Source organism: Chenopodium quinoa, unplaced genomic scaffold, assembly GCF_001683475.1.
Source record: "Chenopodium quinoa cultivar QQ74 unplaced genomic scaffold, ASM168347v1, whole genome shotgun sequence".
NCBI lineage: Eukaryota > Viridiplantae > Streptophyta > Magnoliopsida > Caryophyllales > Amaranthaceae > Chenopodium > Chenopodium quinoa.
In genome coordinates, this window is record NW_018745454.1 from 1,024,931 (window position 1) to 1,051,255 (window position 26,325).

A 26,325-nucleotide genomic window follows, 5' to 3' on the forward strand; every position below is an offset into this window, starting at 1 on the left:
ACATTCTCCCTATTCCATACTTTTCTTTGAAAAACCATTGAATAATTTTTTTGTTTAAAAAATAAAAATAAAAATACACAAATAAATGTGAATGAATACGGAGTACTAGTAACAGTCTTTGCTAACAAACTATAGTCTAAAAGACTAAAACAATAAAATTTAAAAGCTAAAGGTTTACTTCATGACATCATAGAACATTTCCTATAACTGTTACATGCTCTCTTTGACGAAATTAGTTATAAAGAGATGAAACTAGCAAGTTAGATGTAATGGTAAAAGTTGGCTACTGAAATTGAGAAGTTAGCTGATTGCATGAGCTGTTTGGACTGTAAAGTCGTGTTTTTTTCATTCTTTAATATGTATACAATGGTAAGCGATAAATCCAACAAATTCAAGTAATTTGTTATTTTTTTTTGAAAGAAAAAGTATTATTTAAGTCACTAAACTTATCAAAATAATTAAAGATATATTGATGTAGCTCCATGGTTTCAAAAGCTTCTCAATTAGTAAATTCCTAATTTTTTTCATGATAAATTCATTCCAAACAACACTAATTATTCAAACACATTAAAAATAAATGTAGCCTAACAATTAATGGATTACCAAATAAAGCCATATAAAATACAACATATATCGAAAATGACATAATTGTGTAGATCTCAACTAATAGGAACAGAAAAATAAAAAGAATTTCTCGTGAGTTAAAACCAGTTGGTAACAACCAACCAGATAACACTGTCACATGATATTACAAATTTACAGTAACGGAAATACCTCATGTATCACACATATGCAACATAAATAAAAATCACCAAGAGTTTAAGAAGGTGCAATTATAAAGAAAAGGGACTTTGAGAGAGACATAAACTCAAAATAAGAGAGAGAAAACAAAAAAAAATAAAAATAAAAAAAGCATGTAATGTAAAGTGCGGTGCCTTGGGTTAAACTAAGCTAGGACTTATCTCATGTTTGCTTCACGTAAGCAGCTAAAATGTGTCTTTGCTTTTTCGCGTGGCTTTAAAGATTTGTCCTCCTCCTTCTTCCTCTTCTTCTTCTTCCTCTACTTGAACATTTCATTTCTCTCAACCCCAAAAAAAAAAAAAATATTTACAAAAAATTTAGTGAGAAAAAAAAAAAACATCATTCATCCCTAAAAAAACAACCAACCCAATAAAACACTCACCTACTTTTACATACACCCTTCTTCTTCTCTTATATCAACCCTCTTCTTAATTCATTCACCAACAAAAAATAAAATTTATGTAAGAACCCTAGTTAAAAAAAAAAAGTCGTTTTTAATATTGATTTGTACTGAATTGAATTAAATTGAATTGAAGTGATCGTTACAATGAGTTGTGCAAACCCTGGGAGTAGTAGTAGCGGAGGGGGAGGGGGAGGAGGAGGGAGTGGAGGAGGAGGAAGTGGCGGTGGCGGACCGTGTGGTGCTTGCAAATTCTTGCGTAGGAAATGTGTGGTAGGGTGCATATTCGCCCCGTATTTCGATTCGGAACAAGGGGCTGCTCATTTTGCAGCGGTGCACAAGGTGTTTGGAGCAAGTAATGTGTCAAAATTGTTGTTACATATTCCTGTGCATAAGAGGCTTGATGCTGTTGTTACCATTTGTTATGAGGCTCAAGCTAGGCTTCGTGACCCCGTTTATGGTTGTGTTGCTCATATCTTTGCTCTTCAACAACAGGTACCATTTTATTAATTATTTATTTAATTAATTATATATCCGAAATTTAAATTTAAACTTTGTGGAATTTTATTTTTCAATCTAAATTGGTTGAAATTCAAGTTGTTTTTTGATGAATTATGGTGTGGTTGTATGACATGTATCTTGGTGGCTTTGTCCTTGTTTTTTTTTTGATGGGTTAAGTTGTTCAGAACTCATTTTCATGAAGCTCTATCACTTTTGAATTAAATTTAATGTACAAGCATTTGATTTGTGTACATACTTGTATTAATTAATGATTTGTTTAAATGGTAAAGTCTCGTGAGGTATGACTAGTAATCTGTTTAATTGTATCATTTTCTTGTGTAGTTCATTTGTAACGACTAAAGATAACAGTTGTCTATTGCATGTAATAATGTTCTTTTACCAAAAGAATATGTGGTATTCATATTTAACCAACTAGTTTGTTCAAATTTTATTAAAATCAACGGGTGAATTTATGTTTAAAAGATTCATTTTCATTCCTATTTTTCTAGAATAAAAAAAATCAATTTTTTTTTAATTATTTACGCGTGAAATTTTCCTCCAAAAGAAAATCATGTAATCCCCCAAGATTTAATTTATCATAATTAATTAAGATGCTTACTGACTTTTTTCTTTTTAATTTTTTTTTTTTTATAATCATTCATTGAATATTTAAAATTGAGTCCATTGTCCTTGTTCATATAGATGACATACAGGTCACATTTTTGTACAGTTTCATCTAATACATATAATCGAATTAAATGCAATTGATCTAATTCTCTCTTATATATAGGATGCATCTATATATAGATTTAGAACACAGTGGCGTCACCAGGATTTTCGAAGTGTGGGTTCGAAACTTCCGAAATTTGAAATCATAATTAACAAAGGAATAAAAATACAATAATTAAATATTCAGTACATAAATAATTTCAAACTATGGATTACAAATAGATTACACATAGAAAAATGAAAAAAAAAAAAAAAAAAAAAAAGCTATAACCGATAAAATCTGATCAAGCTAATACAATGGCAGAGAAGCAACACATTAAATAAATTACAAGTTAACATTAAAAAAAAAGCTACAATATTCTAATTAGCAAGTAAGCATTACATTGCACATATACTATTTAAACTGAATAAGCTACATACTATCATTGTTATAGAGTTAAAATATGGATTCAACTAGTCAAAGAGGCCAACAATCAGCACATATTAACTTAATGACGGAAAAATAATGATAATGGCCATGATATTTCATTGTATCCTTTCACGCATCGCTAGAGCTTAAGGACTTAACCCAATACATGGATCAACATCCCACCTTACATTTATTTCTCATTTGATAAGTTGCCAAACTAACCAAATAGGGATATTAAGTTCAAGTAGCTAAATATTATCGTTTCACTATCGAAGCTTTTCTCATTCTGATTGCTCACTTAGATTATTGTAGCAGATTACTGTCGTTAGCTATGGCTTGACAGAATTCTTATGTGCCGACAATAAAAATGTTCAATTCAATGTAGCTTAGTTAGAGTTAAATTGTGTAGTAGATTCATGTCACAGGATTAATTTCAATTTTTTATATATAATTAATCAGCAATACAAAACCATCACTGAACTCAAAATTATACAAATAAAATTATCAAAGAGTGTTCGCCAAACATCACTTAACTCAAAATCATGCTTCAAACACAGAATAATTAAAGGCCAAATTTTCACGATTGAATTAAAAATTAGCATATATTAAACATAACAATGTAAATAAATTATCTCTAAGATCTATAATATTCATCAATCAAACCCATATCAACGAAATAGCAAATGAAATTATGAAAACTAGAAGGCAGAAACGAAATACAGAAAATAGCATATGAATTGGCAGAAACGAAAGGCAGAAAATAGCATAGCATATGAAAATAGCATACGAAATACAAAAAAATCCCCAAATTGAGAACTTGAGAAGTAAATTAGATAATTATATCCAAACTTCAGCAATTTACAAAACATTGGCAATTCGTAAATCGTAATGTATATTAGCAATTGAATTTAGCATATGAATTTCAATTTTCAAGTATTCAATGATTTAGCAAAAAAAATCCCCAAATTGAGAAGTAAATTACATTTGCAAAAAAAAAAAATCCCCAAATTCACTTACCCCTACATACACCGATACACCATACACGGCTGTGAGGCTGGGTCTGGGTGAGTGGCTGGTGCGCTGCCGGCCTGCCGCTGCCGCCGTGTTCTGCTGACTCTGCTGCCGTGCTGCGCCGGGAAGAGAAGGAGGAAGAACGGGAAGAGATTAAGAGAAGGAGGATTGGAGGAAGAAGTTAGGGTTTTGCAATTTGGGGGAATGAGGAAGAGGAAAGCGAACTCTGGAAGCAGGAAAGCTCAGTGCTCAGGAAACAAAATTAAAAAAAAAAAAGTGTGAGTTATGGGTTTTGAACCCACAAACTCTTGTGTGATGGGAGGTAAAAATAACCACTGGGCTACAACTTTACTTGTTGCCATATAATACACAAATATTCTATTTAAACCTATTTTGATTTTTTTTTTTTTTTAAAAAAAAAAATTTTAAATTTTTTTTCAAAAAATCAGTGGGTTCAATGAACCCACTTGAACCCACCCTAGTTCCGCCCCTGTTAGAACATATATAAACATAATTGAATTATTAGGCAAAATGCACTCTAGGATAAGACCAATAATATGGTCTATCTTATTATATTAATTTCATATCAATTAAGCATTAAGGTGTCTTATATAGTGCCATTATTAAATGAAGAATAAACTAAACTAAGTAACTTCTAAGCAACCTAGCTATAGTTGAAATTATATTCAATGTTAGTATACAAGTTCTAGTTAACATTGACAATTAAGAAAATCATTAATTAATTACTTAACCAAAGAGGGAAATAACAATCTAACACTACTAAGCTACATTGTTCATGTACCTCCAAAAAACTCACAATTTAGATATGTAAACAATATTACTTGTCAAATTGGTTGCCTCACTAATTTAAACTTTCTACAAAGAGTTTTTTTTTTTTTTTTTGTAATCATCAATATTGTTCCAATTAGAAAAATTCATACAATGTAATGTACCATTTAAGAAATATGTATAATCTCTTCTGTCTTTAATTATAAAAACGCCTCAACTCATTTCATGATCTACGAGTATGTAGTATAGTGAGAGGGTAACATTGTTATATCATTACGGGCCGGGAATAGAGGGAGGGAATAATAATGATTGTGGTTAGGGAAAACAAGTATTCAACTGCGTTACTGAAATTGAGGATACATTTGGATTGCCATAAAACAAAGAAAAATAGTATGTTTGGAGGATCGAAAACTGCAGCTACCATTAGTAATATTTGTCTGGTATTGTGGTGTTAAAGGTTGGTTAGCCAATTTTTCTGTGCTACGTGAATTTAGCAGGTAATAAGGAATTGGTCGGTTTCTCCTTTATTTTTATTTTGTTTATTTTTCTTTTTTTTTTCTTTATTAGGATGATTTATGAATTTATTTTCTAAATTAATTTTGCTAGAAAAAGAGTTAACTTTACCTTAATATAATTTCTAAATCACCATTTTTTATGTATGTTGGCTTACCAATCCCCCACATGCTTCATCAATGGATAAGTTTGTAGGGACATTATGTGTCATTTTGACTTCTAATTGAAAATTTTCTTCCCTCATTTTTCTTAGTCTTGAGTATTCACTAAGGTAAGTAGTTACCTTGAATTTATAAAAATAATCCATCATAATTTTGTAATACTAATATAGTTGATTTTGAAAATTTATAAAGATTTGATAGATTTGGGACCATTAAGCATGAAAAATACTTATTCTACCTATTGAGTCTATTACTCATTGAATGTGGCAAAAACACACAAATTAGGATGCATTTTGATCACATTAAAAACCCATAATCCAAGCTAATCAGTTTTAATCAAGATTGATCAGTTTCAATCATGTGTAAATATAAGAGCTAATCAAGTCTAACAAATGAAGATTAGGTAAAAAGAACGCACAATTACTTAAACAAAAATACGAAAGCTAAAAATAAATGTTGTTAAACTCAATACCATACAAATGATTTTAAATTCTTTTTTCTCAAGGAAATAATACGCATGTAATTTATAAATTATTTGCTAATTAAATAGTTCTAATCGGGTTTTTTATCGATTAGTTTTATACTTATAATATGGTTTTATGATTGTATGATTTGCATACATGTTGCTTTTTTCCATGTGCTACTTTTTAATGTTTTCAAGAAGAGGTGGATCGATGATCCATATGTTTATGGAATCGAAGTACCATGTTAGCGTATTTATGCATTCAAGTTAAGATAATTTGTATATAGATTTTCCGCAAAGTAGCTAAGAAAGAGATTGAAAACAAAACATGTAATCATATGATTAACTTGGAAGCATACTCGATCTAGAGTTTATATTAAGATTCTCTTGAATATATTAAGAAATAGTATGTACATACAAAACTCCTTGTCTAAATTAGTTATCCAACATCAATTTTAATATGTGCTTTAGAGTTATCTTCTTACACATTAGTCTCATATATATACAATCTTCATAAACCTTGACTATAACTTTATTCTTTTGTGGAGTTGAACGTCTCGGTGTCTTGACCCTTGGTGGTAAAGAAAATACAATCTCCGTAATTCTAATAGTAATATATTTATAATATGAGTGGCGGTTTATTATTCTCGATTTTCTCAGCATCATTATTTTATACATCTATATTAGTGAAGGAGAAGTATGTAGGTGATGTTTGAAGATCATTTCATCTCATTTTTCTTTCACTATAAAATTGTTTTTATGCGAGTCCAGTTTTTTTTGTAAAAAAAATGAAAAGAGTATGATTTACTATTTTAAAGGATGGAAGTATAAAAGTATCACATTAACATGCTTATGATAGTTTCTCTATTGAATTATGTTAGTTAATTAAGTTGTACTAAAAAAAACATGTTTTCTTACTCCAAGGTTGTGAATTTACAAGCCGAGCTCTCATACTTGCAAGCACATCTGGCACACCTAGAAGTACCAACACCACCACCTCCGCCGCCACAACCACTAATGCCGCCACCACAACTATCAATCGCCGACCTTCCATCAGCATCCACCGTGCCCGCCACCTATGACCTATCCTCACTATTTGACCCAATGGTCCAACCATTATGGGCCATGCAGCAACAACAACAACAGCTACAACAGCGAGGCCCAATGGACCAACGCTCATATGGATCAGGTGAAAGAGGCCCAAACATTGGGCCTTCATCTAACGTTGGAGGAGGTGATCTACAAGCAGTGGCACGTGAGTTCCTTCATAGACATGGATCACCAAATTATGGGCACATGCATGATCCATCACCTTCATCATCCATGTCTAAATGAGATAATTTGACCCCAATTTAACATCAAGTACTTGACCCGAAACCGTTTTAAAATGGTTCAGATTAGGGAATTTGGGTTTATATCAGTACAATTTGGATAACTGATTTGCCCTTTGTCGTAATTATTATTGTTACTATTAATTTTATTTTTTCTATTTATCTTTTATCTTGCCTTAATTGGAATTTTATGTTATATAAACTCTAGAAAAAAATTTAAATTTTCTTTAATTACATATAGGTTTAATAGAAAATTCAGTACTTTTTATGTTGTCTCCAATTTGTTTTAAAATTTTACTTTGCCTTATTAGTTTCATGCTTGAAAAGGGTTAATTCTTAACAAAATTTACTGACTGTTGGAAAAATGAATCCTTGCTACTTTCATCTTTAGCTCTAATAAAATTAAACAATGATCAAAATAGAAGGCCAATGTGCAAAAGAGGGATAATTAACTAATTATGAATTTGAAAAACTACAAAACCCTAAAGTTTATGGTGGGGTGATCAGGCCACCATCGTTAAAAGTGTTTATGAAATCTATCTATATATGACATCTTTCGTATGCGTGGATGTTCAATTTAAACGTTAATAATTTGAATATGTTTTATTCAATGTTGAAAGTTGTTATCGATTTACCATGTATTCTAATATTTTATTTTATTTTTTTGGATTTGTATTTGAATTTATTTATAAGAATTCAAAATTTGTTGCAAAGTAATCACATGTTTGAGCTTCATATATGTGTGATGGTTTGTATGCAATATTGTATTAGATACACTAATACATATGTATCTATAACTATATTTTCTTTGAATAATATTATGTTTAAAAAGTACCTTCACCAAAATATCAAACAAAATTAATAAATATTTAACAAAATAAATATGTAATTATGATATTTATTTATCATAAAAGAACGCCAGGTAATGCATATTGTTTTGACTTTGACCCAACCCCGGCAACTTGTCCAAATTCATTAAATATTACACCATATCTAAATTCGAGTTTGCTTCGATCCAATATTTGATTAACAAAATATGTCCAGGTCTCAAATTATCTTTAGGCTAAGGCAATTTGAGCTATACTCGTATAATATACTTCATATATTGTACCTTCATGTACACCTTTGCCATAGCCAGAACTATGACACAGATACCCTGTTGTCACAAGTTCATGCTCTAATAATATACTAACGCACTTATATCCACACTATGTATTGGTATGTTTCAGCAACCAAAATGTAGCTTCAATATGCAATAGCACCATCACATTTCTCCTTAGTGGATTCACTTACAAATTAATATTATCCTCAATTCATGCATTCTACTCGTTATCTCTCTACTGCATACATAATCAAACCATTTTTTTTTTTTTGGCTAAAGCTAGTTTAAAATTTGTTGTATGTTTCCGTGGGTTGTTCGGGGGTGTGATAGTTGGGCTGACACGAGAATGGATGATTGCTAGAAACATAGGTAATGCGGGGTTGATGTATGTGGCCATTGGGTGAGCTTCGATAGTATTGGTTGTGACAACTGATAAGTGAAAAAGTGAGAAAAGGACAATACTCCCTATCATCTTAGTGGTGTTGATAGATTGTAGTTAACTTTGGATTAATTTTTTAAATATAGGTTTATTAATTTTGCTAAATTTATCAAACAAAACCTTTGATATATCAACTACACACATTAGTACATTACTAGTTGTTAAATTATCTCAATCAAAATTAAAAATAGTAGATAATGTAATTGGTTGCAAAACTTCATGTTTCCAACCTATTAGTCAAACTTCCCAAGCTATCATTTATCCAATGCCAACAAAGATGCATGATTTTCACAATTTTAAAAGTTTTTCTTGATTCATCATTTCATTTGTTTCTTTAAAAAAATCTCCAATTCCATGTGGAAGAGAGAGAATTAATCCCCAAATTTGATTATATATATAAAAAAACCCTCTAAATTTTTAATTATTTTGAGATGTAACTTTAATTATTTTCCTTTGAGTGATTCACAAACAAAACAAATTCATCCAAAAAAATAAATTTAGAAATAAAAATAAATTCATCCAAAAAATTGGGTATGACTTTTAACTGAGCCACTTCCTCACTCACTAATAAGCACAAACAAAATTTCAAACAAAATCCTTCAAATTTCTCGATCTAAAAATTCCCCAAAAATTTCCCAATTTCTCTCTCCTCCGATCACCAATTTCCCGATCAATTGCCGGAAAATCGAACCCTAATTCCCAAATTCTACCTCTATTTTCACCCAGATCTCGACGATTAATCGGGAATGGCTTCTTCGGAAGCCGATTCCCGGCTGAAACAAGTGCTGGTGCCTTCTCTCGAGAAGATCATCAAAAATGGTTCATGGCGGAAGAATTCGAAGCTTGTTCACGAGTGCAAATCTTTCCTCGAGAAGCTCAATTCCTCTCAACTTCATTCTCTCTCCTCTTCTCCTGAATCGCCATCTTCCGCCATTGTTACATCTGGTCCGGTTGTCGATAGTGGGACCCACGAGTATTCTCTAGAAGATTCCGAGCTCATTATCTCTCCTTTCATCAACGCTGCTTCGTCTTCGAACCCTAAGATCGCAGATGCTGGAATCTCTTGTTTACAGAAGCTAATCTCACATGGGTATCTTCGAGGTGAGGCAGATTCAACTGGGTCGAATCCCGAGTCGAAGTTGCTTTCCCGAGTTATTGACTCGGTATGTAAGTGTATTGAGGTTAATAGTAATGATGAGAATATGGAACTTGTTGTGTTGAAAACTTTGCTTTCTGCTGTTACTTCGACTAGTCTTAGGATTCATGGGGATTGTTTGTTGCAAATTGTTAGGACTTGTTATGATATTTATTTAGGGAGTAAGAATGTGGTGAATCAGACGACATCGAAAGCGTCGTTGATTCAGATGCTTGTGATCGTTTTTAGGAGAATGGAGGCTGATTCGTCGTCGGTTCCTGTTCAGCCGATTGTAGTTGCTGAGCTCATGGAACCGGCTGAGAAATCGGATGCCGATCCTGGGGTTACTCAGCAGGTTCAGGGGTTTGTTACTAGGATAATTCAGGACATTGATGGGGTTTTGCATACAGTGAATGTAGGTGGTGATAAGGGTTGTGGTGGAAATGGTGGGGCGGTTCACGATGGAGCATTTGAGACGAAGGTGAATGCCACGGTGGAGGGAACGAATCCTGCTGATCTGTTGGACTCTACGGACAAGGATATGTTGGATGCTAAGTATTGGGAGATTAGTATGTATAAGACCGCGTTGGAAGGAAGGAAAGGGGAGTTAGCGGATGGGGAGACCGTGGAAGGGGCTGCTGGGATCTTGGAGAGGGATGATGATCTGGAAGTTCAGATTGGAAATAAATTGAGGAGGGATGCATTTTTGGTGTTTCGAGCTCTATGTAAGCTGTCAATGAAGACGCCTCCCAAAGAGGCAATGTCGGACCCTCAGCTTATGAGGGGTAAAATTGTTGCTCTAGAGTTGCTTAAGATTTTGCTGGAGAATGCTGGCACAGTTTTTAGGACCAGTGACAGGTAACATTCTCAATTTGGTTCCTACTCCAATTTGATTGAAATGCTATTCATTGCACTTAAAAAAGAAAATAGAATGATGCTTAATGCCCTGAAGCTTATGACTCGGTGATGAGTAGATGCAACTATTACACACGCATTGTGCAATTTGTGCTATAGAACTGTTCTTTAGTTGAAACGTAGATACATTTTTTTCATGTTCATAGTGGATTTATTATAACAGTCATTGGATTTTGGGGTGGCTGAATTGCATGCTGTCTCACCTGAAATTTGGGAAGGCAATGTATTCAATGCCAAAGGGATTATAGATTTGGTATATCCTTGTATACTGCTAACACCATTGCTGAAGGTCGTATAGATTTGATAGATGATCTTGAGCATACCCATGTCAACTCATTTAAGAACAAAAACTCACATATATAGGCGACATTTCATTGTGCAGGACTTGTAAGCTGAAACTTTCTCTTGATTTGATAACCATATAGGCAACTCCTTAGATTATTTATTTCCTTTTAGCTCCTTTCTTTAAGTCCAGGACCTGAGACCTAGATGATGTATGGTTTTGGAATAATTGCTGGTTGGCGGCGGAGCGAATTTTTTATTTTACTTTTTATTTATTTACTGTGTTCTTTTGAATATCTGTTATTTAAGAGTTGTTCAGGCTGGAATATAATGGTTCATGGTCAATAGGAGCTCCTCTATAGGACTAGTGGTGATTTCATGTATTAATTTCTTGAATATCCCAAGTGCGGCTTGGTTCCTTTCAGTCTAAAGAATTAAGGTTTTGGAAAAACAAGTTCTAATAAAGTTAGTTCAGTACTTCAGTATAAGGTTTATATACTTAAGGTAAGGTTTACCAAGTCCAATTCACAACTACACCGTAAAGGGGTTTCAGGTGAAAAAAACGCAACCTAGGAAGGCTGCTTTGACAGTTTAGTGGTTAGCTTTGAAGTTAATGGGCTACTGATTTTTGAGGATATAGTTTGTGCTATCAGATGTTAAAGTGTTTTTTTATTTTTTATTTTTAGCAGAGTTATTATTGTATAATGGAGCTAAGCCATCTACCTAGTGTCCTAGTATATAAGCAGTTTTGGTTCTATAGGGTTGAATCCTGTGTGCAGTGTGCTTCCATGTGAATGTTTTAGTGTTGCTGTTCCTATCATGACACCATCATAGGCAGGTTAAGAAACTCCATGAAGATTTCTCTATTCCCACATGGCTTGGTACTATTTTGGGCTTTTGGCCTGCCATTTGCTCTCTGTCATTGGTCCACCTCTTTTCATGAATTGAAGAAAGAAGGTCTTCTTACTTTTTCAAAAGCTCTGCCATACTTTAAAAATTTGATTGAAATAATTAAGAATTGCAAAGACCCTAAGGGATCGATAGTGTCTCTGCATAGTCCTACCGACAAGAATGACAATGACAGAGTAAACGTCACCAATCCATTGGCTAGTTGATGTATAGGAGGGTGTTTTAAAAAGAGTATGGTGGGGGGAATGAAATAGGTGAGACTGAATATACAGATCTCCATTATGCTGATTCTCATAGATTCAGCCAATGAAGGTACTTGGTTTAAGGTTTATAGTAGAGTACTATAGTAGGGTATCATTCGACCCCAAATAGTAGATTTGACTAATGAATAATTTGTGGTGGTGTATGTTTTACGGTTGAATGGGCTTAAATCACATTTTTTCCGATCCTATGTGCTATTAAGAGTAGCATATTGAGGAGTAGAATTGCTTTACTTAAATAAAATATTGAAATCTAATTTATTACAAACAAGCAGTACATCTATCAACACAACAAATTTTTGTTTTTGTCTGTACGTATGTTTTTATTCTATATTTTAAATGTTATAAAAAACTGCCAATAGAGAACTGTTAGTTTACCAAACAATTTTGCAAAACATGGTATCTATGACTGTGATTTCTACTGCTCATCAAATCAATTATCTCTTTCTCTCTGCAACGTGTGTTATTAAATATGCTCCGGGCAACTTGCTATCCGCTGTTTGCCAAATAGGGCCCGTAACAGGATCATAAATGATTGTAGTTTTTTGGTGTAAAACCGAAATGCCTAGTTAATCCTTTGAATATTGATTGTATTTTGTACTACTGTGTTAAACAGAATGTACATGTACTTGTGTTCATTTACTAAGTCTAAGCTAAAACATTAAACATGTATTTTCTTACATCCTTCTGCAATGATTCTTATATAAACTACAATCTACTAATTGCTAAATAGGGCCTAACTCTTGGCAAGAACATCATCTATTTCGAGCACGTTTTCTTACTTCAAAGTTTACACACCTAAAGGATTAGAGAAAGGCATTACTTCAAAGCTACATCTTTTACTTATTCTTCCCCGAATTTTGATATGATAGTTGGTAACACCAGTGAATTGCCACTTGTATTTTTTGGGTTGGCTGTTTCAAGTGTCTGAAGGCTTTGTTTTATTTTCCTTTTTATATTGCAAATATTAAGCTCTTATCCTTTGTGCTATAACTATACATCAAAAATGTTGTTTTAGTAGTTTCAAGTTTTACATTTTTTTTTTAAATAAGTTAGTTTCTGAGCACTAAATCCGACAAGCATTTTAACTTACATAATATTTATTTCAAACTTTGGAAGTTTGCAGAGTTAGTTTCTTAACACTTTGTTTGGATTGAAGGAAATGGAAGGGAAGGGAAATGGAGGGATAAATTATCTTTCATTTAGGTAACAAATGAGGAAGGAAGGGAATTGGAGGGGAGAGAAATTGAGGGTTTAAATTTTTAAAAATTGATCTCTCCAACAATGGAGAGATTTGGAAGGAAAACTCACCTTTCTTTCCTCCCCTCCCTTTCTCTTCTACTCCCCCCCCCTTCTTTTCTTTCCCATTTCTTTATCCAAACAAACCGTGAATGCTTTTACCTGTCTGCTGTCCTCAGTCCTTACCATGATTCAGTGACCACTGACCAGTGGTTTTGCAATTTTCCTCATTGGTAATGCTCACAGTTTTCGTTTTAAACTATGATGGTATGAATCTTCTGAAATATCACATGCATCATTTCTGTTTAAGTGGAAATAAATGTTGGACTAAAACAGTTAACTCTCTTCGTTTTGAGAGTTTGAGCAATCACTTCTTGGTGTACATTGCAAATTTGCCATATTTCACCAAGGGTATTGTTACTTGTGCATTGTGGGGGTTTGGATTGCTGCATAGTCATCAGGATCTGTGTTTGGAGCTGCGGTTACTGTAAAATCTTTCATTCTTCTTCCAGGTTTTGCAAATTTATTCTTTTGCAAGTTTCTTGCTCTAAAACTGTTACCTATGTGAACGTCTTTTCCTATATTCTATTTCATTGTTTTTAAATCCTCTCCACATTTTAGGCCTAGGTCAAATTTACTACTTGGTGATCATCTACCTGTGTCTCATTGATGTTTGCTCTCTTATATTTTCTGAAGCTTATATTCTTCTAATGTATGGTGTTTTACTTTACTCATATATGTTATATCTCTTTTCATATTTGTTAATTTTGTTTTTTTTTGACGCAGATTTTTGGGTGCTATCAAGCAATATCTGTGTTTATCATTGCTTAAGAACAGCGCTTCAACTCTCATGATTGTTTTCCAGCTTTCATGCTCCATCTTCATGAGTTTGGTAGCCAGGTTTAGAGCTGGGCTGAAGGCTGAGATTGGAGTATTTTTCCCTATGATAGTTCTAAGAGTTTTAGAAAATGTTACTCAGCCAAATTTTCAGCAAAAGATGATAGTACTGCGTTTTCTAGAAAAACTGTGCGAAGATTCTCAGATCTTGGTGGACATATTCATCAACTATGATTGCGATGTCAACTCATCTAATATATTTGAGAGGTACACCTTTGTTCCTTTATTTTCTTCTCATTTGTAATCTTGACACTATTCATAAAATGATAGAATCTTCACAATTACTCTTTATATATACAACATAACATAGTCAAGTTGTATCTTATATGATTTGTCTTAATGAGTAGTTTACTACTCCCTCCGTTCCTAAATATTTTTTACGTTTCCATTTAGGGTGTTCCTTTTTATTCTTTACATTTAGTATCTTTCCTATTTTAGTCAAAAATTTTGGACAAAATTACCCTTGTTTTACAATTTTTATACTCAAAAGTCCTTACTTTTTCATGTGCTATTGTACTTTTTGTACTATTTTAATAGTTTTTCAACACTTATTATTACTTTCTCTCTCCTCTAATTTCTTCACCCCACATGCTCAACATTGTATTTTTCAATAAAATTGTACTTTCAATCATTGAAATATTCCAGCATACCTCAACTTTACATAATTTCTTAATAACTGCGCATAATTCCAAACGTAAAAAACATTAGGAAACGGAGGGAGTAATATTCAATTCTTACATTTTTTTTTCTAATGTGCAACTAATGATATTTATGGTCAGAGTCGTGCATTGGCAAACGCACATAATCAAAATGGGAAGGACTTTTGGGAATGGAGGGAGTATGTAGTTGTAGAAAAATCCTTTGGATATTATCATTCTGGGAAAATCTCCTCCCTTCTTGAATTTGATACTGATCCATAGAGAAAAGTGTCTTGATTATATTGCTGTTAAGAGGCAATCTAGTAATTTATTGCCTTATTGTTGCAGAATGGTCAATGGCCTTCTTAAAACAGCTCAAGGCGTCCCACCTGGCTCATCCACTACATTGTTGCCACCACAAGAAGAGACACTGAAATTTGAAGCGATGAAGTGCTTGGTTGCTGTCTTAAAATCAATGGGGAACTGGATGAACCATCAATTACGCATCCCAGATCCTCATTCAGCAAAAAAATACGAACCAGCAGATAGCAGTCCTGAAGCTGGTAGTCCTCACATGGTAAATGGCCATGGGGATGAGCCTCTTGAAGGATCTGATAGTCTTTCTGAGTCTTCAAATGATGTTTCTGATGTGCAGACAATTGAGCAGCGCCGAGCATACAAGCTGGAACTTCAGGTATACTATGAGAAATTGCCATGCACACTGTATTTGCCGGATGAACTATGGAACTCTGCATTTTCTCTTTAATAAACGATTTGACTAAAACACCAATCATATGACTATAAGGACTGTATTTTTTGTTAAAATTCATCTTGTATTACCATTTCTATTTCACCTATTTGTGATGAAAACTTTTCCTTAAAGTACTGCATCTAAAGTTAAGCCTTTATTTTCCTTGCAATGCTTTTGTTTATGCATTTAGGTGTTTATGCTAATGTATAATGTATGGCAGGAAGGTATATCTCTTTTTAATAGGAAACCGAAAAAGGGAATTGAGTTCCTTATTAGTGCTAATAAGGTGGGCAATTCTCCGGAGGAAATAGCAGCATTTCTGAAAGATGCTTCTGATCTGAACAAGACTTTAATTGGTGATTATCTTGGCGAAAGAGAAGATATGTCATTGAAAGTGATGCATGCATATGTCGATTCCTTTGATTTCCATGGCAAGGCGCTTGATGAGTCAATAAGGGTCTTCTTGCAAGGCTTCAGGTTGCCTGGTGAGGCCCAGAAGATTGATCGGATCATGGAGAAGTTTGCTGAACGTTACTGTAAATGTAATCCTAAGGCATTCTCGAGTGCAGACACAGCATATGTCCTTGCTTATTCAGTTATAATGCTCAACACTGATGCCCACAATCCTATGGTTAAGAATAAGGTATAATATGTGAACTTCTTTTCCATTTGAAACTCATCTGATGTTTGAAGTTAGCTTCCACTTAGTCCTCTTTTCATTGTATTTCTAATTATGCAGATGTCTGCTGAAGATTTCATCAGGAACAATCGTGGTATTGATGATGGAAAAGATCTTCCTGAGGATTACATGAGATCCTTGTATGAACGAATAACCAAAAATGAGATTAAGTTGAAAGAAGAAGATCTAGCTTCTTTGCAAAAGCAGTCTTTAAATTCCAACAGAATCCTAGGCTTGGACAATATCTTGAATATTGTGATCCGTAAGCGAGATGAAAATTACATGGAGTCTAGTGATGACTTAATAAGGCATATGCAAGAACAATTTAAAGAAAAAGCTCGCAAGTCCGAGTAAGTGTCTCGTTCTTGCTTTATATATATTGCTCCCTCATTATATATTTTGCTTCAAGGTTTGAGATAATCAAGTTGATACTCGAGTCCAATCATCATTGCCTCTGTAATAACGCCTTTCTTGTTGAGGTCTTAGTTCATGAGATTTGATGTAAATAGTGTTGGTGACAGTTTGAGATACACTCTTTCTTGAAAGTTCTTTTTGAGCTTATTTACCTTATCCACATTCTGCAGCACTACCGTTGTTGTAGGCTAAAATTGTCTTCAAGAGGGGAATTATCTTATGGCAACTTTTAAAATGGCTTAGACTCTTGCTAGTAATTAGAATATTTCCGATTCCCATGTGCTTTGATGATTTAGAATTTTAGCAAGCTGTTGCTCAAAGAAGGGAAAAGGGAAAAAATAATGGTATTGAATGTGAACTTATTTTCTTTCACAAACCAAAGAAGGGGAGCCCATGTTTCATAGTTCATGTTGTTGAATGGTATGCAACCTATTCTCTGTTGTGTCTTGTGTGGATAAACAATGTGATAATTTGTTCTTAATTTTTTATTTTTATTTTAATTATAGCTGCCTACTTGTTTTTCTCTGTCTGGGGTCTCTGGGCCTTCTTTAATCATTTTTAATGATACACTTGGCTTAGGATTTCTTGTTCATTGTATCAGTATCTGTTATTGGTAGGCTCTTGACAAAAGTAAAGTTTGTTATGTATGTAAGGTTGTTGATTGGTTTTAGTTATTTACATTATTTAGCCATTTGCAGGTCAGCTTATTACGCTGCAACAGATGTCGTAATCCTCAGATTCATGATTGAAGCTTGCTGGGCTCCTATGCTAGCTGCTTTCAGTGTTCCACTTGATCAAAGTGATGATGAAGAAATTATAACATTGTGCCTTGACGGTTTCCGCTATGCTATCCACGTTACATCAGTGATGTCCATGAAAACTCATAGGGATGCTTTTGTGACGTCACTTGCCAAGTTTACTTCTCTACACTCTCCGGCTGAAATCAAACAGAAAAATATTTATGCTATCAAGGTTAGTTACTTTCTTAGGTTCCCGTGTGGCCGTGTCAATCACTTGAAAAAATTTAGCATTCTTTTTGTGTAAAAAATAATTATATAATTATTTACAAAACAACCAAACCATACAATTACTGACATATACATACTTGCATCACTGACTAGATACTGTGACGTTTCAATTATTGAGTGAATGAGCTTTGGATTGAATACCATATTTCTAATTAATAACTGTTGTGAAGTATTAGGTGTTTTGATCACATTTCTTGTTTAGGATCTAATTGAAACAGCTTCTCTGCTGACTGCAATTGATGTATGACTGCTTATGTAAGACTCCTTTATCATTTTGGAGATTGGAGGGCCTTGTTATATGAATCAAAGTATGCAGACTATTGACCAGTATTATACCGCATGCTATATAAAGAATTTTTTCCTCGATTGGATTTTCCCTTTTACCATCCTCATTTATATACACTATATGTTTTTGTATGTCTGTATAGTATTATTCTTCAAACTAGCTCGAATAATCCTTGACTCCTTATCTGCCACAAGGGGGAACTATGGTTAATTTTCCTCATATTTGTGAATACTCTCTTTGTTGTTCTTGCTCACAATCATTGAGAAAGAATAAAATGAGGTGCCCAGCTAATAGTTGCTTCTAATTGGTTTCCCGCTACTGTTTATTTTAGCTCCTATTGGTAGTGTGACTGTAAGAGGTTAAAAGGAAATAGATTTTTTACTTTTCTTTGTATTTTAATGCATATTTTGCCCTAAATTTTCCCTTGGGAGGAGATTTTGGTTTCTCACAGATAATGTGCTTCCTTTCTGCTTCACAGGCAATAGTTACAATTGCAGATGAAGATGGCAATTACTTGCAAGATGCCTGGGAGCATATTTTGACATGTGTTTCCCGTTTTGAGCATTTGCATCTGCTTGGTGAAGGTGCGCCCCCTGATGCAGCTTTCTTTGGTGCTCCTCAAACTGATCAAGATAAGTCAAAACAGGCCAAGTCCAATATTCTTCCACTTCTAAAGAAAAAAGGTGCTGGAAAAATTCAATATGCTGCAGCCGCTGTGAGAAGAGGCTCTTATGACAGTGCTAGTATTGGTGGAAACACTTCTGTTACATCAGAACAGATGAATAATTTAGTCTCTAATTTGAACATGCTTGAACAAGTTGGAAGCAGTGAAATGAATCGTATATTCACTCGAAGTCAAAAGCTAAATAGTGAAGGAATAATTGAATTTGTCAAGGCACTCTGCAAGGTCTCAATGGAGGAATTACGATCTGCCTCTGATCCACGAGTCTTTAGCTTGACAAAAATTGTTGAGATTGCGTAAGCGTCCCGTGACATTGCTATCATAATTCCTTTTGATCTTTATGATGTCTAATACTTTAATTTGTTCTGAATCTTGAAAACAGGCACTACAACATGAACCGCATTAGGCTTGTATGGTCAAGCATTTGGAATGTGCTTTCTGACTTCTTTGTAACCATTGGATGTTCTGAAAATCTTTCAATTGCAATTTTTGCTATGGATTCTTTGCGCCAATTATCAATGAAGTTTTTGGATCGGGAAGAATTAGCTAATTATAATTTTCAAAATGAGTTTATGAAGCCCTTTGTCATTGTGATGCGGAGGAGTAGTGCTGTTGAGATTAGAGAATTAATCATCAGATGTGTGTCTCAGATGGTGCTATCTCGAGTAAACAATGTGAAGTCTGGATGGAAGAGCATGTTCATGGTATCTGCTTCATCTATTATATTTGCTCATATTGTCTACTCTTTTTACTCTTTCAGCAATATGACTAATGATGACCCATGTTCTGGAGATTCAGTCTGCTGTGGATCATCACTTCCTATACTGCCTCATTTGTATATCTCTGCCCAGTTCTTCGGGTTGCTCTACCTAAATTAACAAGAATTGGGAGCTTTTTTAATTCATAGTGATAAAAACAGCATCCTGCATTGCCCAAATATCATTGTCGCTTCATGTTTAATCTTGGAATTTCTCTCTTTGACTACACATGTGTGGCAGAACTGAGAATTGATCAGAAGTTGAGCGTGTAAAAGTATTTAAACATTGTTGGTGGTCACAGATCTTTCCTTCCATGGCTTGCTTTTCCTTTTCAACCATTTATTTTTATCTAGGGATTTATGATGGCTGAAAGGCTCCCAATACATTTTCTTGATTAAATAACAACTATTTTTTTTAATCCAAAACAAGTATACAACAATCTTCCCATCAATTGTTTCCCAGTATCTTTTGTTTAGTATTGTGATATCCCCTAGCTTAAATGAAATGGATTAATTTTTTTAATTTGGTGATGCGAAAAAGAATTATTATTTGGTGAAAAGAATCACAGTAGTTGATAGGGAAATCCTGTTGCTTATGGTTTGATTAATCTGATACGTCACTCCCATGCCCTACCCCCAGAGAGAAGTTACAGACAGTCCTGCTTCTTAAGATTTGGATATTCTGTTATTGTTTCGGAAAATTGTTGTGTGATTTATTGACCTATTTGTCATTTTTATGTGTAGGTTTTTACCACAGCAGCATATGATGATCACAAAAACATTGTTCTGTTAGCATTTGAGATTATGGAGAAGATTGTTCGAGACTACTTCCCGTACATTACTGAGACAGAGTCCAGTACTTTTACAGATTGTGTAAATTGCCTTGTTGCCTTTACTAATAGCAGATTTAACAAGGATATCAGTCTCAGTGCCATTGGCTTCCTGCGCTACTGTGCAGAGAAGCTTGCTGAGGGAGATCTTGGCTCTTCAGGCAAAGATAAGGATAAGGAAGCTTTGGATGTCTCTCCATCCGTATTGCAAACAGTGAAAGATGGAAAGATGGAAAATGGAGAGTTGGGTGACAAGGTTGACCATCTGTATTTCTGGTTCCCATTGTTGGCTGGTAAGATACATGTTTACAGCTTAGCATATAGAGTTGTATTATTATGTTTGTTTAACACCTATTTCATGTGTATTGTAAAGTTTGAAACATTATAACTGAAAAAATGAATCTGTGAGCAATTTTACAACTGACCATTGAGTTCATTGATTTTTATACTTAAGATGTCCCTCTACCTATATTCTCAATTATATATAGAGTTGTTTCTAAAAAAACATAAAATAAAATTATATATAGAGTTGGATTTTGTCTAATTAAACTTATGTTTCATTTTGTCCGTGGGGTATTCTGTATTACATGCTGCAGTTCTTAGTGATAATAATGGTGGAGTATGTTTAGGAAGTTGATTATTCCATTCTCCTATGTAGGCCTATCAGAACTCAGTTTTGATCCAAGACCAGAAATCAGAAAAAGTGCGTTGCAGATTTTGTTCGACACTCTACGTAACCATGGCCAACATTTTTCGCTTCCTTTGTGGGAGCGAGTGTTCGAATCGGTCTTGTTTCGTATATTCGATTATGTTCGTCAAGCCATTGACCCATCCACAGAAAACTCATTTGGAGAGGGCGGTGATGGCGAGATAGCTGAATTTGATCAAGATTCATGGCTGTATGAGACTTGTACATTGTCTCTTGAACTAATTGTGGACCTTTTTGTCAAGTTCTACTCTACTGTTCATCCCCTTTTAAAGAAAGTTCTGATGCTGTTAGTGAGCTTCATTAAGCGACCTCACCAGAGCCTTGCTGGCATTGGTATTGCTGCATACGTTCGATTGATAAGCAATTCTGGAGATCTCTTCTCTGATGACAAATGGCTTGAAGTGGTCTCTTCATTGAAAGAAGCAGCCTTATCCACCCTTCCTGAATTTTCTTTTATCTTGAACGGGGATAGTTCGGTTAGGAATATCGAAGAATCTGGTGGTGGACAAGATCTTGCTGAAACTACCGGTACTGGTACACATGATTATGATTCAGAGAGCTTAAGAACGCAGCAATTTTATGCTGCTGTGTCTGATGTCAAATGCCGTTGTGCTGTCCAGCTCTTGTTGATCCAGGTATAAATACTTGAATGTCCTGTTGCATGTTCTTAAATAATGAGTACATAGAAATAATTGTTAACGCTAGGCACGTGGCAAATCTTGGACCAATTTCTATTATGACGATTGCAGAATTTTGAAAGCATGCCTTGTTTAAATTTGCAGGCTGCTATGGAGATCTACATGTTGTATAGGACACATATTTCAGCGAAAAATGTCAGTATACTTTTTGATACTTTGCGGGCAGTGGCATCACATGCACATAAGATAAACTGTGATGCAAATCTGTGCTCCAAGCTGCTGGAGATTGGATCCATTACCCAAATGCAAGATCCTCCACTTTTACGCCTTGAAAACGAGTCTTATCAAATGTGCCTCACACTCCTGCAAAATCTTGTGCTTGATAGACCTGCAGACTTCAATGAGGAGGAAATAGAATCCTACCTTGTCAATCTCTGCCGAGAGGTTCTTCAATACTACATCGAGGCTTCGTCTGGGCAAGAAATTGAGCCTTCTACTGGTAGTGGGGCCCATTGGAAAATACCCTTGGGCTCTCGAAGACGTAGAGAGTTGGCTGGACGGGCACCTCTTATCGTGACCACTCTGCAGGCTATATGTAGTTTGGCAGAAACTTCATTTGAGAGGAACCTAGCACGGTTCTTCCCTCTGCTTTCCACTTTGATCAGCTGTGAACATGGTTCTAAGGATGTCCAGGTAGCCTTGAGTGAAATGCTTAATGTGTCAGTTGGCCCCCTGCTGCTGCGATCCTGTTGATCATTTCTGGGTTTCCTCCAGCAGAGTTAGCTGTATTATATAACTTCACCAAGGTGCTGCAGTTACGATTTTGTTGTCATCTTTGCTTCAGAATATTTCTAGCTCTGAGGTCAATATTGTAGTTTATTTAGCTACTATATCATAGTTAGTATGGCCGATCTATGTTTCCAGTTGCTTCCATACTTCATGTGATATATAACTAAAGGTATGGGATGGCATCAGGTTTCATAGATTAAGATTACAGGCTTACATCGGGAGCTTTGTTGTATGATTTTTTAGTCACTTAATTTTTTTGCATACATTTAGTGTAAAAAATATTTTTTTTCAATGAGCAGTCACAGGTTTTGGCAACTTTCCATTTTTTATGGCTGAAAAATATAATTAGCTTAATTTTTCAAACATTTACTCATTATTTCTTGGATGAAATTTATGCCAAGGCCATATCATATCCATGACGATTACGAAATCTGCACCCTTGTTTATGAAAAATATGGTAAATAACTAGATATGCTGCAAAATTGTTGGTAAGGTTTCTTAGTCTTTTGTCAACTGCCGGGATCAAATAATTGTCCAATAATGAAGCTCAAAAGCATAAAATTTCATACACAATTCAATCATAATTTGCACTTCTTTCTAAACTTCAATGATTAACAAGTTGTTGAATACAGTAGGAACATTATTTGGGAAGAGAAGAATAAGAAGGGAATACAAATCTGCATATAATAACATAATAAAAATCATCAATATGAATTTGGATCATTGTTCAGCCAACTTTGTAAGTTGTATGTTCAGCCAACTTTGCCTGGATGTTTATCATAGTACTCCGTAGTCCATATACACAAAATAGGCTGTGAATGAGACAGACTCAAGTTAAATTTTCCCTTGTATAAATTGTCCATCAATCAACAAAATCTTTTGTTCTTTTCTTAATGTGCGTGCCAAGTTGTACAATTATTATATATAATTGAATTTAACTTTTATCTGAAAAACAAGTTAAAATAAGTTTGGACACAATATAAGAAGTTACTTTAATGTAAGGACGGGTAAGTATCTATGGTTGTCTATCTATCATGATCATTTACAGTATGGTAGGTACTAGGCACTACCACACCAGCCACGCACCGGCCACCGGCCACCGGCCACCAAGCTATTAATTTATTTGGTTGACGATAACATGTGTAGTTTCATATATTTACAAAAAAAAAAAAAAAGTTGAATTTCCCACCTAATGGTAGAATTACAAAACCCAATCATACTAGTACAATAATTGGAAATAGATACAAATAATCATGAAAAATCATTGAATGTACTGCATTTCCTTTCTTATGAAAGACAATTTGATTACAACAGAGGATCCAAGAACAAAACTATTACTAGATTTTAAAGTGGCTGACCTTTTCTAGAATCTGGATTATTCCAATGGTGGGTCATACTTATCTTTGAAATCATTTGGTATTATTTTAGAACACAGACTAATAATAAAGCACAGCACATGGAATTTTCACATGTATATCCTTGGTCTTAGTAAGCATCTTATCATATTATTACCACTTTTTATATCATATTTAAATTAATCCAATGTGTATTGTATATATAAGTTGTCATCTCCCATTAAAACTCCCAACTTTCCTCAAACACCCAAAAATAAAAATATCTTCTTTTCTTAAACCCTCCTTAATTCTTGTATAATCATGCTGAAATCTATCAAAACTTCCTTGATTTCGACACGAAAATCGATGAAAGCCCTTGTTTACCAACACAAAATCCTCAAAAAGCTAATGAAAGTATGCAAGAGTAAGTCCAAGAACAGGGGATTTAATGGGTTTGATGGTATGAAAGCATCATTTGCAAGCATGAAAATGAGTAGACAATTAGAGTTAGTGTTCAAATTTATTGATGCAAATGGTGATGGTAAGATATCTCCTCATGAATTAAGAGAATTTCTCTTGTGTTTTGGGCATGATAAGTCTAAAGTAGGTGATGAAGTTGCTACCATGTTGAAACATTTGGATGCTAATGGTGATGGTTATGTTGATTTAAATGAGTACATGAATGTTTTCATGATTAGTGATCATCGCGATCATGATCATGATGTTGTTGATGGTGAAGATGATGTGTTTGTCGACGAAGATCATGATGATGATGGTGGTGGTGGGTTTGAGGAAGATGATCTAATGGATGCATTTCTTGTATTTGATTGTGATAAGAATGGTTTAATTTCAGCTAAGGAGTTGCATCATGTATTAAAGAGGTTAGGTTTTGCTAATTGTAGTATTAAGGAATGTAATCTTATGATTAAAGGGGTTGATAAAGATGGAGATGGGTTTGTTAATTTTGATGAATTTAGGCTTATGATGATGGGTTATGCATGGTAATTTTTGATGATCAAACCAAAAGAGGATGACTTCTTTTTGTGTTTGTTTTGTGATGAAGAAAGAAGCTAACTTTTAGTTGCTTTTTTTTTTTTTTTTTTTTTTTTTTTTTTTTTTGGATATTGTTAGTTTATGTAATTTCTTTGATCTTGGTTATTTCATTTTTTTTCTAGAAATTTGTATAATGTATGGTATGAAATTATGCATATGATAGGACTGCATTTGTATTTTGTGTTGTAGATAGTCACAGTGGTTTCCTACTGTAAGAAATAACAAATATCTTTGATTTTTCTTGTAAAATGTTATTAGACTTGCTTGTTTTTGGTTGCATCATTTTGTTTGACAAAAGCATATACTATAAGAAATTAAACCAGCAAATTGTTGATCGTGTGCTTCACTCAAGTTTAAATACACGTAACTTAACTACACTTTTCTCATTAAGATAATTTAAGATATTTCGCCCTTACTATATCCTAACCAGTTAGACAAGATATTCTCTAACAACTAAAGATGTTTAAAAGTATACCAGATATTACAAACCTTGCTATATGTATACTTTAGTTCATAATAGAGATGTTTTGAGAGAGGACATGGAGGTAGGGCCAGCAATGAGCCTTAACAAAAATAATTGTAGTTGGTATTCCTAGTTCAAACAACGGATGAAAGGATCGATCCAACAATTGTACTAACAAAACAATAAATACTTGTATGTATCCCTATCAACTACCAAAATCCTCTTTGGCTTCTTCTAATAATTGGATTGGAAGCAAGACTAAGGGCATGTTCTCATAGATTGAACTCAGCTGAACTGAACTGAGCTAAACTGAAATGAAAATTTAATAAGAGAAGGAAATTAGGAGCTGAATTGAACTGAACTGAGCTAAACGTATGAGAACATGCCCTAAAAATGGATTTGAGCAAGAGTAAAATTGGGTAGCTAATTTTGTTAACCAAAATCCGTTTTTTTTTTTAGGACAATTGAGCTAATGCATATTATTAATCAAGAGACAAAGTAAAAGGGGATTTTGGGTGATAAATTTCAGCTTCCCAAATTACCCCTCTTAACTTTTAACTACCATATTTAAAAGTTATAAGGTGAAATTTTAAAAGTGAGAATGTGATTGTTTAGGAAGGAGTACTTTATTCGTTTATTAAAATGTGAATCAAGTTAAGGTGAAAGATTATAAAAAGGGTAATATGATCTTTAGCACATTTAATTACATTCTGCATTTAGGTTATTTTGTACTGCATTTAGAACTTCCGATTTTAGTATTTGAATCTAGTATGGAGTACTCATTTGCACAAAACTTAGCTATTTGAACTTTTAAGAGTTTAATTAATTATTTAACTCATTTGAAGTTATAAGTGAAATTGTGGTAAGAAGAACCAGGTCAGGTCTATAACTTAGTTGTCACAAATCACGTATTATAACAATTGAACATATAGTTTACGAATTGATTGGATCAAGTCATCGAACTAGACTTAACATTTTTTACCAATCT

At 33.9% G+C, this 26,325-nt stretch overlaps 3 protein-coding genes across 3 annotated transcripts; all 3 read left to right on the forward strand.

The window, feature by feature from the left end:
* Positions 1-1,120: 1,120 nt before the first annotated feature.
* Positions 1,121-7,305, forward strand: LOC110714236 (LOB domain-containing protein 30-like). Its single transcript, XM_021892731.1, has 2 exons — positions 1,121-1,696; positions 6,702-7,305. Exons 1-2 carry the CDS (start codon positions 1,349-1,351, stop codon positions 7,110-7,112), a joined length of 759 nt encoding a protein of 252 aa, XP_021748423.1. The 5' UTR covers positions 1,121-1,348; the 3' UTR covers positions 7,113-7,305.
* A 1,815-nt stretch (positions 7,306-9,120) lies between these two features.
* On the forward strand, positions 9,121-22,809 carry LOC110713906 (brefeldin A-inhibited guanine nucleotide-exchange protein 2-like). Its single transcript, XM_021892346.1, has 11 exons — positions 9,121-10,642; positions 14,176-14,493; positions 15,273-15,618; positions 15,896-16,318; positions 16,415-16,704; positions 17,467-17,740; positions 18,561-19,060; positions 19,147-19,468; positions 20,266-20,644; positions 21,010-21,695; positions 21,843-22,809. Exons 1-11 carry the CDS (start codon positions 9,396-9,398, stop codon positions 22,449-22,451), a joined length of 5,394 nt encoding a protein of 1,797 aa, XP_021748038.1. The 5' UTR covers positions 9,121-9,395; the 3' UTR covers positions 22,452-22,809.
* A 1,145-nt stretch (positions 22,810-23,954) lies between these two features.
* Positions 23,955-25,156, forward strand: LOC110714427 (calcium-binding protein CML24-like). Its single transcript, XM_021892938.1, has one exon. The coding sequence runs from the start codon at positions 24,143-24,145 to the stop codon at positions 24,824-24,826; it is 684 nt and encodes a 227-aa protein (XP_021748630.1). The 5' UTR covers positions 23,955-24,142; the 3' UTR covers positions 24,827-25,156.
* The last annotated feature ends 1,169 nt before the right edge of the window (positions 25,157-26,325 follow it).